Source organism: Erinaceus europaeus, chromosome 3, assembly GCF_950295315.1.
Source record: "Erinaceus europaeus chromosome 3, mEriEur2.1, whole genome shotgun sequence".
NCBI lineage: Eukaryota > Metazoa > Chordata > Mammalia > Eulipotyphla > Erinaceidae > Erinaceus > Erinaceus europaeus.
Window position 1 is genome coordinate 154,164,558 of NC_080164.1, and position 12,001 is coordinate 154,176,558.

At 45.9% G+C, this 12,001-nt stretch overlaps 1 protein-coding gene and 1 long non-coding RNA gene across 12 annotated transcripts in view; one reads left to right on the plus strand and one right to left on the minus strand.

Annotated features, from left to right (window-relative positions):
- RBM47 (RNA binding motif protein 47) overlaps nt 1-12,001 on the plus strand; it is a 208,987-nt gene that overhangs the window by 193,211 nt on the left and 3,775 nt on the right. For 10 of the 11 annotated variants that reach the window (XM_060188194.1, XM_060188190.1, XM_060188191.1 and 7 more), the window contains 3 exons: nt 2,612-3,780; nt 5,442-5,648; nt 9,271-9,470. In XM_060188194.1, coding sequence (XP_060044177.1) covers nt 2,643-3,780; nt 5,442-5,648; nt 9,271-9,470 — 1,545 coding nt within the window. In that variant the 5' untranslated portion in view covers nt 2,612-2,642. The remainder of the gene's footprint in view (nt 1-2,611; nt 3,781-5,441; nt 5,649-9,270; nt 9,471-12,001) is intronic. The other variant, XM_060188198.1, reaches the window with a different exon arrangement.
- LOC132537564 (uncharacterized) overlaps nt 1-12,001 on the minus strand; it is a 521,799-nt gene that overhangs the window by 124,262 nt on the left and 385,536 nt on the right. The window lies entirely within an intron of this gene.

Genomic DNA, 12,001 nt, shown 5'->3' on the forward strand with positions numbered 1-12,001 from the left:
TAACTGACATTTCTTTTTTTTAATTTTTTAAAATTAATTTATTTATTTTCCCTTTTGTTGCCCTTGTTGTTTAACATTGTTGTGGTTATTAATGTCGTTGTTGTTGGATAGGACAGGGAGAAATGCAGAGAGGGGGAGAGAAAGACAGATACCTGCAGACCTGCTTCACCTCTTGTGAAGCAATTCCCCTGCAGGCGGGGATCCCTTGCGATTTGTGCCACGTGCGCTTAACCCGCTGCGCCACCGCCCGACTCCCAACTGACATGTTTCTGAACACTTATTCTAGCCACAGTTCAAAGTGTTCTGCATGTATTAACAAACCTAAACTTAATGACATTAACACTATAAGGACCAGCATTTCCTTTTTATAGATATGAATCTGAGACCTATAATGGAGGTTTTAGAACCAAGATTCACACACAGTGGGACAATCTAGTTCAGAGGCCACTAACCTGCCCTGCTCCTGATGTTACAGCAGATGAACCAACTGGCAAATAAGCATCTCCCATTTCTGTAGTGTTTTACAATTTTGATTTTATTTCTTTCAATGATCAAACCCACCTTAAGTAGCCCTGAAATCCCTCAGGCTGTCCTTGTATATTATGCCAGTGGCACACTTTGAAAAATAAACAATAATCCAGCTTCTAGTTCAATAATGTACTTTATACAATCATTAAAAATTATATTTTGACCACAAATTTTAAGAAAATGGAAGAATAAGTATAGAATAAAATTTTGGCAGGAAAAAGACCTAAGTTTTTTTATATAGCAGGGTGTCAATTTGTTAGAAGTCAAGCTCTACCCTTAAGCCTGCCCCCAGGCCTATTAAATAGTACATATACTGAAGTTTAATTGTGGCTATTATTAGATAGGGGAATTTAAAATGATTTCTTATTTTATGTTCTTAATTTTCCATGAAATATGCTTAAATATTTTTATAGTCCCAAAAGTGAAAATAAAGGTCATTTTAAAGGGGGAACAGGTGGTGATGCACCTGGTAAAAAGCACACATCACAGTGTGCCAGGACCAAGGTTCAAGCCCCTGGCCCCCACCTGCAGGGGGGAAAGCTTCACAAGTGGTGAAGGAGGGCAGCAGGTGTCTCTCTCCCTCTCTAACTCAGCCTCCCCTCTCAATTTCTCTGTCTCTATCGAATGATAAACTAAAAAGAAAGCCAGTCCGAGCCTTCATTACAAAAACGTAGTCCTGTGGCTCCTAATGATAATTTTCATGGTATAATATAAAATATGTATAGCCTTATGCAGTTTGGATGCAGTTGACAGAAACAGGTTAGACTACAGTGGTGTATGTAGTTATTCTATCAAAGTAATAAAATGAAATAAAAATGCTCCAGTTGATCAGTTCTACCTGCCCCACTTCTTATGCTCAGTTGTCACAGGTAGCTAGTGGCAACTTTTCCATCATCACAAAAAATTCTGTTGCATAGTACTGGCTGAGGAGAAAGTTTATAGGTGCATGGAGTCAAGTCTTGAAAAGGGATGATGCTTGTAAAATACAGTTCACTCAACCTCTCTGAGCTCATGTCTGTCTCTCATATTAAGCCCATTTATACATGGACAGATTGGGGCTAATATCACTTGCCATTAAGATTAAGCTCAAATAAGATAATGCGTGTGATCACTTTCTGAATACTATAGAGTGGTTTACCAGATTGTTGGTGCTTTATAAATCTCTCAGCTTCAATTTAATCAAGCTCTTTGTGGACTGATTCCAAAACCCACGACTAGTTAGTTCATAGGAATAATTTTGCCTGAAAGCCACCATTAAAAAAAACCAGACTTTCAGACTTACCAGCTATTACCAGTTCCCAGGCCAATCCTTTTGCATTATAAGTAGTTCATTTCTTTCTTGTAAAAATGTTCAGCGCATAGGTCTGTCTCTGTCTTGTATAGTAACACCTCCTCGAATTTTTCCTTTAACAAGGGTTGGGGAGATGGCATAATGGTTATGCCAAAAAAAAAAAAAAAAAAAAACCTCTCCCAGGTTCAACCCCAAGCACCACCATAAGCCAGAGCTAAACAGTGCTCTAGTTAAAAAGAAAAACAAGAAAGAAAACATTAGTCTATTTCCACTCCAAAAAGAAAAAGATTATTTTAAAAAATAAATACATTTTTTTGTCTGCCAAAATGAAAAGGGGAGGGCACTATTGCAGTAACTAATAGAAAATCAATTGAGTTGACAGAATAGGAACTAAGCACACAAAAAAGAATGTTTGCACTTGCTGCAAATAAAAAAGGGAGATTTTAGGTAACAATTACAGTAGGCTCTGTGTGTGCTTCAGAGCTGTTGGGGGGGTGGTGGGTAATAAGCGGAAGTACTTGCTCATTCTGATTTTTTTTTTCCCCCCTCCGAGTCACTTCTGGTTTTTCCTGCAAAACAGCTTGCCTATTTTAAGTCCAATTTCAACTATTTCAGAGCAACTGCATTTCCAAAAGAGAGCTGTCCACTTTTTTTCTTTTTTTAAACCACCAATGAGCTACCGAGAAGCATGAATCTGGGGGGTGGGTGGCTTGGGACACCCCCTGGTAGTCCAGCCCTGGCTGCGCTGGCTGCAGCTTCCACCTTCACCCCCGCCCCCGTCTGCACCCCCAGGTTTCCTCCCGCCGTGGATGCCTTTGACATTATGACCGCAGAAGATTCCGCCGCAGCCATGAGCAGCGACTCGCCCGCCGCCGCCGCGTCGTCCAAGGTGCCGGAGGGCGTGGCCGGGGCGCCCAACGAGGCGGCGCTGATGGCGCTGATGGAGCGCACGGGCTACAGCATGGTGCAGGAGAACGGCCAGCGCAAATATGGCGGCCCGCCGCCCGGCTGGGAGGGCCCGCACCCGCAGCGCGGCTGCGAGGTCTTCGTGGGCAAGATCCCGCGCGACGTGTACGAGGACGAGCTGGTGCCCGTGTTCGAGGCGGTGGGCCGCATCTACGAGCTGCGCCTCATGATGGACTTCGACGGCAAGAACCGCGGCTACGCCTTCGTCATGTACTGCCACAAGAGCGAGGCCAAGCGCGCCGTGCGCGAGCTCAACAACTACGAGATCCGGCCCGGCCGCCTGCTGGGCGTGTGCTGCAGCGTGGACAACTGCCGCCTCTTCATCGGCGGCATCCCCAAGATGAAGAAGCGCGAGGAGATCCTGGAGGAGATCGCCAAGGTCACCGAGGGCGTGCTGGACGTGATCGTCTACGCCAGCGCGGCCGACAAGATGAAGAACCGCGGCTTCGCCTTCGTGGAGTACGAGAGCCACCGCGCCGCCGCCATGGCGCGCCGCAAGCTCATGCCCGGCCGCATCCAGCTGTGGGGCCACCAGATCGCCGTGGACTGGGCCGAGCCCGAGATCGACGTGGACGAGGACGTGATGGAGACCGTGAAGATCCTCTACGTGCGCAACCTCATGATCGAGACCACGGAGGACACCATCAAGAAGAGCTTCGGCCAGTTCAACCCGGGCTGTGTGGAGCGCGTCAAGAAGATCCGCGATTACGCCTTCGTGCACTTCGCCAGCCGCGAGGACGCCGTGCTGGCCATGAACAACCTCAACGGCACCGAGCTGGAGGGCTCCTGCCTGGAGGTCACGCTGGCCAAGCCGGTGGACAAGGAGCAGTACTCGCGCTACCAGAAGGCGGCCAAGGGCGGCGGCGGCGGCGCGGCCGAGGCGGCGGTGGTGCAGGCGCCCAGCTACGTGTACTCCTGCGACCCCTACACGCTCGCCTACTACGGCTACCCCTACAACGCGCTCATCGGGCCCAACAGGGACTACTTCGTGAAAGGTTAGTGGGGGGGGTGTTGTGCGGGGGGGGGGGGGGGGAGGGCGCCCTCCAGAGCCACGTGTACCTGGGCAGGTGGCCGTGGATGCTCTGCGACTGTCATTCGCACAGCTGGCTCATTTGCACAGCTGGCGGGCTCTGACCACCCCCAACACTTCCCCCAGGCGGCCACCCACGTCTGGGTATGAGTGCTGCGGTTTGCTAGCTTTTATTGACTGATTGGTTTTTTTATTATTATTATTATTATTTTACGAACTTTGCTTATTTATTTTTTTAAAAGAATTTATTTATTCATGAGAAAGATAGGCAGAGAGAGAAAGAACCAGACATCACTCTGGTACATGTGCTGCCGGGGATTGAACCTCAAGACCTTATGGTTGAGAATCCAGTGCTTTATCCACTGCACCACCTCCCGGACCACGACTTTGCTTATTTTAGAACAGAGTAATTAAGGCGGGGAAGGGGAGCTAGAGAAGGACACAGACACGCCTGCAGCACCGCTTCGTTGCTTACGAAGCTTTCCCCCTGCAGCTGGGGACCGAAGACTTGAACCTGGGTCACTGTGCATGGGGATGCATGTACTTAACTGGATGCACCGCCACCCGGCCCCTTTGTTTATTCATTTTAATTACTTTGTTTTTGGTTAGTGGCAGAAGTTGAGAGGGATGGAGAAGATAGAGAGAGGAGGAGAGACGTCTGCAGCGCTGTTTCACCACTTGTGAAGCTTCCCCGCCTGCAGTCGGGGGGTGACCAGGGGCTTGAACCCTGGTCAGTTTGCTAGCTCTTAAAACATTGCAGTTAAGCGAAGCATTTTGCCTTTCCAGAGCCTTCCCAATTCTAGGCTGGTTCACTAGTCTCTGAGTACTTGGGTTAATTTCTACTTGTGAAATTAAATCTTTATTTTTTTCCCCTCCATTTTATGGGAGAGTTTATGATTTATAGTACGGTTGTTGACACAGAGATAAAACCTCTCATCTTCCCATGATAGGGTATCTGCAAGACACTCTCCTCCCAGCCCCCACCCCAGCGTTGCTCCATTTCCATTGGGACCCCACGGTCTCTCCATCCCATCCCTTTCCCTACTTGCCCAGAGTCCTTTGCTTTGGTGGAATACACCATACCCAGTTCAAGTTTCACCTTATGTTTTTCCTGTCTTCTCTTTTTTTTTTTAATTAAAAAAAAATGTAAGCATTGGCTAGCATATAATGGAAGCAAGCATTACACTGGGAAACAAAACACCTAGACTGTGGGCCCTGCTTTCCAAATAACTGGTCCTGTGACTTTAACCAACTCTCTTAACCTTTTAACTGTAATCAGTTCCTTTAACCTCCCTGAGTCTTTTCTCACGCATGAAATGAGGAAGGCGAGCTTGCAAATCCCCTTCTAGGTCTGACTTATTTACATTCTGAATTTTTTTTTCCCCTTTTAATTGAAGTTGCAGTCGCAGTTCTAGGAACTCACCCTGCAAGTTTCATCTCATGCACTTAGCAGTCATCTGTAGGAGAGAAGTCTGGACTGGGCCAGAAAGTTCGAAGCATCCTACCAGCTCTCTGGAGAGCAGCTTAGACTCAGGGCAGACACATCCAAGCCAGGAACCTTGAAAGAAGCTCACTTCCTGTACCCCACTGTTGGTTGCTCATCATACTTTATGTTGTCATTATAAGCAGGCAGCGTAAGAGGCCGGGGTCGAGGTGCAGCTGGCAACAGAGCCCCAGGACCCAGGGGTTCCTACCTCGGGGGATATTCCGCTGGCCGTGGCATATATAGTCGATATCATGAAGGCAAAGGGAAGCAGCAAGATAAAGGATATGAACTTGTACCCAATTTGGAAATCTCAGCCGTGAATCCAGTTGCCATTAAGCCTGGTACAGGTCAGTATAAACCAAAGTGAAGCATTCCTACATGCACACATGGGGTTCCTCTTCTTATAGGCGGCCAGAGATAAGGCAGAGAATAAGGCCTTCTGGACCTTCTTCCCTGGAATTGAAGGGGACTGATCGAATTCCAACCACAGTCAAATCAAATTTTCTGATAATGGGGTTTTTCCAAATGGGTGTCTCTAATTGTTAGACTCTTTTCTCAGGCTGTGACTGCAGAGAGGGGTGGGTGGGAGGGTGACAGTAGAAGAGATACAATTGCAAACTCTTGGCTATCTCTTACCAGGTAAAAACTGACTTTTCGGTACTCAAGCTTGTCTGTGTCCCAACCACCAGATGCAAGAGGACACAGCTTCTAGCTGGCACTGAGATTTCCGGGGCGAGGTAGAAAGATTGCCCATGAGGAGCAAATAGCACACTTGCCCCATGTCATAGTCTTAGCAAACCAGAACACCTGGGAACAAGGCAGCGGTAAAAGATCTTGCTGCTGCTAACTCCCCAGACTCTAGTTTCCAGTGCGCATTTCCTCCGGGCTGGATCAGTAGATTGGGAGCAGGGAGTTAGAAGTAATCCAAATGAGAGACCTTGAACTTTGCTTCTGTCTCTAGGCCCCACAAACCAATTTTCCAATGTTGTTAATACCCATTGTCACCGGTGTAACCTGTGTGGAACTTTGTTGAACTTTTTTTTTTTCCACAGCAATGGAGTTTCTACCCCCTGCATGACACCTGCAGGGTTCAAACCTGGGTAGCACATAAGGCAAGGCCCTTGCCCTACCCAGTGAGCTATCTCTCCAACCCTGTTGAATTCTTTTTTTTTAATTTATTTTGATTTTTTAATTTTTTTTTTTATTTATTGGATAGAGACAGCCAGAAATCCAGAGGGTAATAGAGAGGGAGAGAGACAAGCACTGCTTCACTACTTGAGAAGCTTTCCCCCTGCAAGCCGGGACCAGGGGCTCAAACCCTAGTCCTTGCACATTGTAATACACGCACTCAACCAGGTGCGCCACCACCCGGCTCCTTGAACTCTTTGCTTAATTCCATCATGTAGCACAGGCTACAAATTCCCTGCTGGCACATACAAACACATGAACATGGAATCATGTCCTCCAGACCTCCTCTGGAGTCTAGTGAGACTGAAGAGCTAAAGGGGAGAGAATTTTGCTGCCAGACTCAGCTGCTCAGGATTGTCTTGGGATCAGGTGATGATGCACCTGGTAGAATGTACATGTTATGCACAAGGACCCAGGTTCAAGCCCCTGATCCCTAGGTAGGTGAAACTTCACAAGCAGTGGAGCTTTGTTGCAGGTCTCTCCTTCTCTCCCTCTTCCTCTCAATTTCTGTCAATTTTTTTCCCCCAGTAGAGCTTTCTTTTGAAGTAGTTGAGTAATTTTCAACAGTTTTTTTTTTTTTTTTTTTTTTTTTTTAACAGAATACTGCTCGTATCTGGCTTGTGTTGGTGTGGAGGATTGAACTTGGGACCTTGGAGCTTAAAGCATGAGAGTCTCTTTGCATAACCACTATGCTATCTACCCCCGCCCCCCCTTTTTTTAAAAGCTTTATTTGCTCATTTTTTAAAAATTAGTGATTTAACATTAATTCATAAAATTACAAGATAACGGGCCGGATGGTGGCGCACCTGGTTAAGCACACACTACAGTGTGCAAGGAACTGGGTTCAGGCCCCTGGTCCCCACCTACAGGGAGAAAGCTTCACAAGTGGTGAAGCAGGGCTGCAGGTGTCTCTCTCCATCTCTATCTCCCCTTCCCCTCAATTTCTCTCTGTCTCTATCTAATAAAAAATAAAGTTTAAAAAGAAAATTATAAGATAATGGGCAAAATTCCACACCATTCCCACCACCAGAGTTCCTGCCATGGGAAACTTTAGTGAATCTCCCAAAGTCACTGATATGGGCTGAGTATCATTTCTGTAACTATATGTATTTCTGCCCATTTTTTCCCAGTGTTTTACCTTCTGTCCCTTTTTAAGTTATACCTACACCTATTACTACTTCCAAATGTCTTTCTACTGATTTTTTCCCCCTGTGAAAGCATCCATTTTTGCAGTTCAGTGTGTTTTCTCGGAACTCCCTTATAAATGCCACTGATATAAAATTGGCCCCCCAACTTCTGTTTAATTGCTTAAAACAGAAGCCGGATGCAGGAGTTGTTAGGAAAGGGATTTCTGTTGGCAAGTTGCAGTAGATTAGGATTTAACTAGAGACAAGAACTCTGAAGTAGAAATTCCTGTGGGCTGGTAGCCAGAACAGTCCAGAGCTATTACTTGGCACAGCTCTAATGAAGCTTAAACTCCCTCCTTTTCCTTGGCTTCTCTTTCTGGTTTGTCCAGAAAATTCACCTTTCATGGTTTAGGAGATATATATGTTAGCAGTAGTAAAAAATCTGTGCATAAGACCATATGATTGAAAAAGGCAGTGAAAGATGTGATTAGGATTTCAGGTCTATTTTTATGGATTTGCTGTGCTATTGTTCAGTATACAGCTATTTGTCTCTTTATGTCAAGTCAATGTGTACTAGAATAGATATGCCTATGGCTGGAGGAGATGTGTAAATGGGATGCTGCTTATATGTGTATCTCATATTCTTGCTTTTTCAAGACACACAAACACACACACACGGAGTCTCCCCAAATTAGGGCTGGTATTTTTTTCTTTTGCCATTCCTTATCATACATCAGTAGTCAGTAACTACTATTTGAATCTAATTGAAATGAGTCCTTTGGACTTGAGTCATATAAATGCATCTTTGAATTGGCAAATCCCATCACAAAGTCTGACATCCCTACTCTGAGCAGAAAATTAGGGAATTTTTCATACCCATTAAGTATTTTTCCTTGAACCAGTAATAACTAGGTCTGAAATTGAAGACAGAGAAGACACAGAGAGACCTAAGTTCTCAGAATGAAACCCTCCATAGCACCTGTTTCTTAAAATGTCATTCAAGTGAAAAGGGCAGTGGGTTTGGTAATGATTAAGATGGTGATCAGAACAGGCAGGATTGCTTTCTCACACCTGTTGGGCCTCAAACCTTTTATCTCACTTTTTTAAAAAAAATTTTCCTTTCTCTTTCCCTCTGTCTTTCTTTGCTTCTTTCTTTCTCTCTTTTTACTTGATAGGACAGAGAGAAAGGAAAGGGAGGGGGGAGAGAGAGAGAGAGAGAGAGAGACCCGCAGCCCTGTTTCACCACTCATGAAACTTCTGCCCTGGGGGGTGGGGGGGGACTGGGCTTGAACCTAGGTCTTTGTGCATGAGAACGTTTGCACTCAACCAGCTGTGCCACTACCCAGCCCTTGATTTCACTTTTTTCTCTGAGCCTGTTTTCTTAGAGGGCCATTCCTTGCTCTGCAGGACAAGTTGGTAGTAAAACCTGACTCCATATCTTCCTAGACAATCTGTTGGGGGACCCCATCTGTATCTACATGGTTCCTGTTGAAAGACAACAGGGGAGGGGGAGCTCCTGTCGCCCCCCTTCTTTTCCTTTCGGATGGCACCTTTGACCTGCACTAAGAGCATCAGCTGCAGAGACAGGCCTGTGACCGCCAATCTTGGCTGCCATGAAATGTGCTCTAATTTGTGTTTCCCTCTTCTCTTGCAGTGGCCATCCCGGCCATTGGGGCCCAGTATTCCATGTTTCAGGCAGCGCCAGCTCCGAAAATGATCGAAGATGGCAAAATCCACACCATGGAGCATATGATCAGCCCCATTGCCGTGCAGGCAGACCCAGCCAGTGCTGCTGCTGCTGCAGCCGCTGCAGCCGCCGTCATTCCTGCTGTGTCAACACCACCACCATTCCAGGTAGGAGTTGGACTCTTGTTTCCTTAGGTTGATTGACTGCTTTTCTGAAAGAGAGAAATCATTCATTCTGATAGGTGGAGCAGGGAGGGTCAGTCTCGGGGCCTCATGCATGTAAGTCCTGAGCTCCAGCCACTGAGCCACCTCCATGGCATCCTGGAGTAGGGCCGTTGCTATAGGGACTGTTTTTTGTGGGTAAGGCCTGTCTGGACCCCGACTCGAATACGAGTAGTAGTCCTCCAGAGAGTGTACTGTGTGCCTTGCTCTCTGTTAGAACTATGGGATTAGGTGACAGAAAAGAAAATGTAATATAAACCATGACAGGACAGGAAAATCTGTAAGTGGTAACTATATGACTCTAATGTGACCACTGGGGAGCAGTACACAGAAAGGACACGCGCCATTTCCTACAGTGTCATAGTGCTGCACATACTGGCTTTTTATGATGCTAGGTAACTTTTAACTCGTGCTTTTTCAAGTAAGATGCTCACACACAAAGTCTGGGGAGATAGTTCACCTTTTCATATTCCACATTTGCAGTTCAATGATGATAAAACCTTGTTCTAAATATAACACGATTCTCTGTGTGTGTGTGTGTGTGTGTGTGTGTGTGTGTGTGTGTGTGTGTCGAGAGTGCAGTATCTGTGGAGATGTAGTTGTATGAAACTTTACCAAATCTTAAAAGGTCTTTAAAAATCTATTTTATGAGGACCAGGCAGACAGTACAGTGACAGCATATCATTTGCATGCCTTCTACCCTCAGGTCATGGTTCCATCCCTGGCAACACCAGTGCCAAAGCTGAGCGGTGATCTGTTCTCCTCTCTAATGAAAATCCTTCTCCTCCCTCTTCCTCATTTAAGTTACTTTATAGGCCAGGGAGGTAAAGCTTCTTTAGAAAAATTAAAGGAGGGGGGCAAGTGGTGGTGCCCCTGGTTGAACACACATGTTACAGTGCTCAAGGACCTGGGTTCAAGCCTCTGGTCCCCAACTGCAGGGGGAAAGCATTGCAAGTGGTTAAGCAGTGCTGTAGGTGTCTCCCTGTCTCCCTATTTCCCTCTTTCTTTCCATTTCTGGCTATCTCTAACAAATAAATGAAGGTAAAAAAAAAAAAAATTGGGAGATAACTCTCCATTTCATATAGCCTGCAGTAAGACATAGAGACCATAACAGCATTTATTACAGAGCAGTCTGTGGGCCATAGGGTACACTAGACCTTTTGTTAATGTTTAGATAAATAAATAAATAAATAAATAAGTAAAAGACCTCTTTTTCATAGAACTAACTCCAAGGCAGTGACAAACCATGGTCTTGCTCCCCTCTTTGCTTCTGTTTGTTCTAAAGCCAGAGATACTGCATTCCCCTCTGCAGCAGAGAGAAGGAAGTAGCAGGGACTTTTCTGGAGCCACCAGTGGCCTCTACAGTGAAGCAATTCCCAACAGTTGTCTTTCCTCACTTCCTGCTCACGTAGAAGCTCCTCCTTGTGCTTCAAAACCCAGCTCTCCACTTTTGAGATACTTTCCCCAATTTCCCAAAGTAGCTGACTTATTCTCTACACATTTTTATAACAACTAGTAAATACAGTAACATCATACCTCAGGCTGGGGATGGTTAAAACCTGCACATTTCGCTGAAAATTGTGTATAATCACAGTGTTTTAGCTCCCAGCTTGAGAAGCGCCTCATTGGAAATTTACATATGCTGCTCTGTGAAACTATCATAGTCGAATTTTCCTCTTTACTATTTCTGAAATGTATGTTCCTTTAGTTAAGTATGGGTTGAGGCAACTGGCATGTATTTTAGAACTGTGTTGCACCCCCCCTTTTTTTTTCTGGAGCTGGGAGCTTGTTGCATGTGCATTCACTGCCTTGGGGCTACTTTTTCATTGAGAGAGAGAGAGAGAGAGAGAGAGAGAGAAGTGAGAAGAGTCACCAGCACAAGAGCTTTCCTCAGTGCATTGGCACTCCTTGTGGTGTTGGTGTTTGAACCTGGGCCACTTGTGAGACAAAGTACTTGCCCTACCTAATGAGCTATCTCTCTGGCCCAATTTTCTTAATTTTTTGTTTCCAGGGTTATGTCTGGGACTCGGTGCCTGCAATACAAGTCCACTGCTCCTGGAAGGCCATTTTTTCCATTTTGTTGCCCTTGTTATTGCTGGATAGGACAGAGGGGGGGGGGCAGGGGGAGGATAGGAGAGAAGAGGGGAAGACAGGGGATGGGTTGGGGGGGGAGAAAGATAGATACCTGCAGACCTGCTTCACTGCTTATGAAGTGACCCTCCTGCAGGTGGGGAGCAAGGGGGCTCAAGCCAGGATCCTTACGCCCATCCTTGTGCTTCACGTCATGTGCGCTTAACCCACTGTGCTACCGCCTGGTCCCCCAAATTTTCTTGTTTTTTTCTTTGAGTCAAGGGTACAGTCTCAACTCCTTTCTCTGGTTCAGTCTTGATGATGTATTTATTTTAATTATTTATTTATTTATTCATGTAGGTAGAGTGTTGCTCAGTTCTGTGTTGTGGTGCCGGGGGTTGATCCTA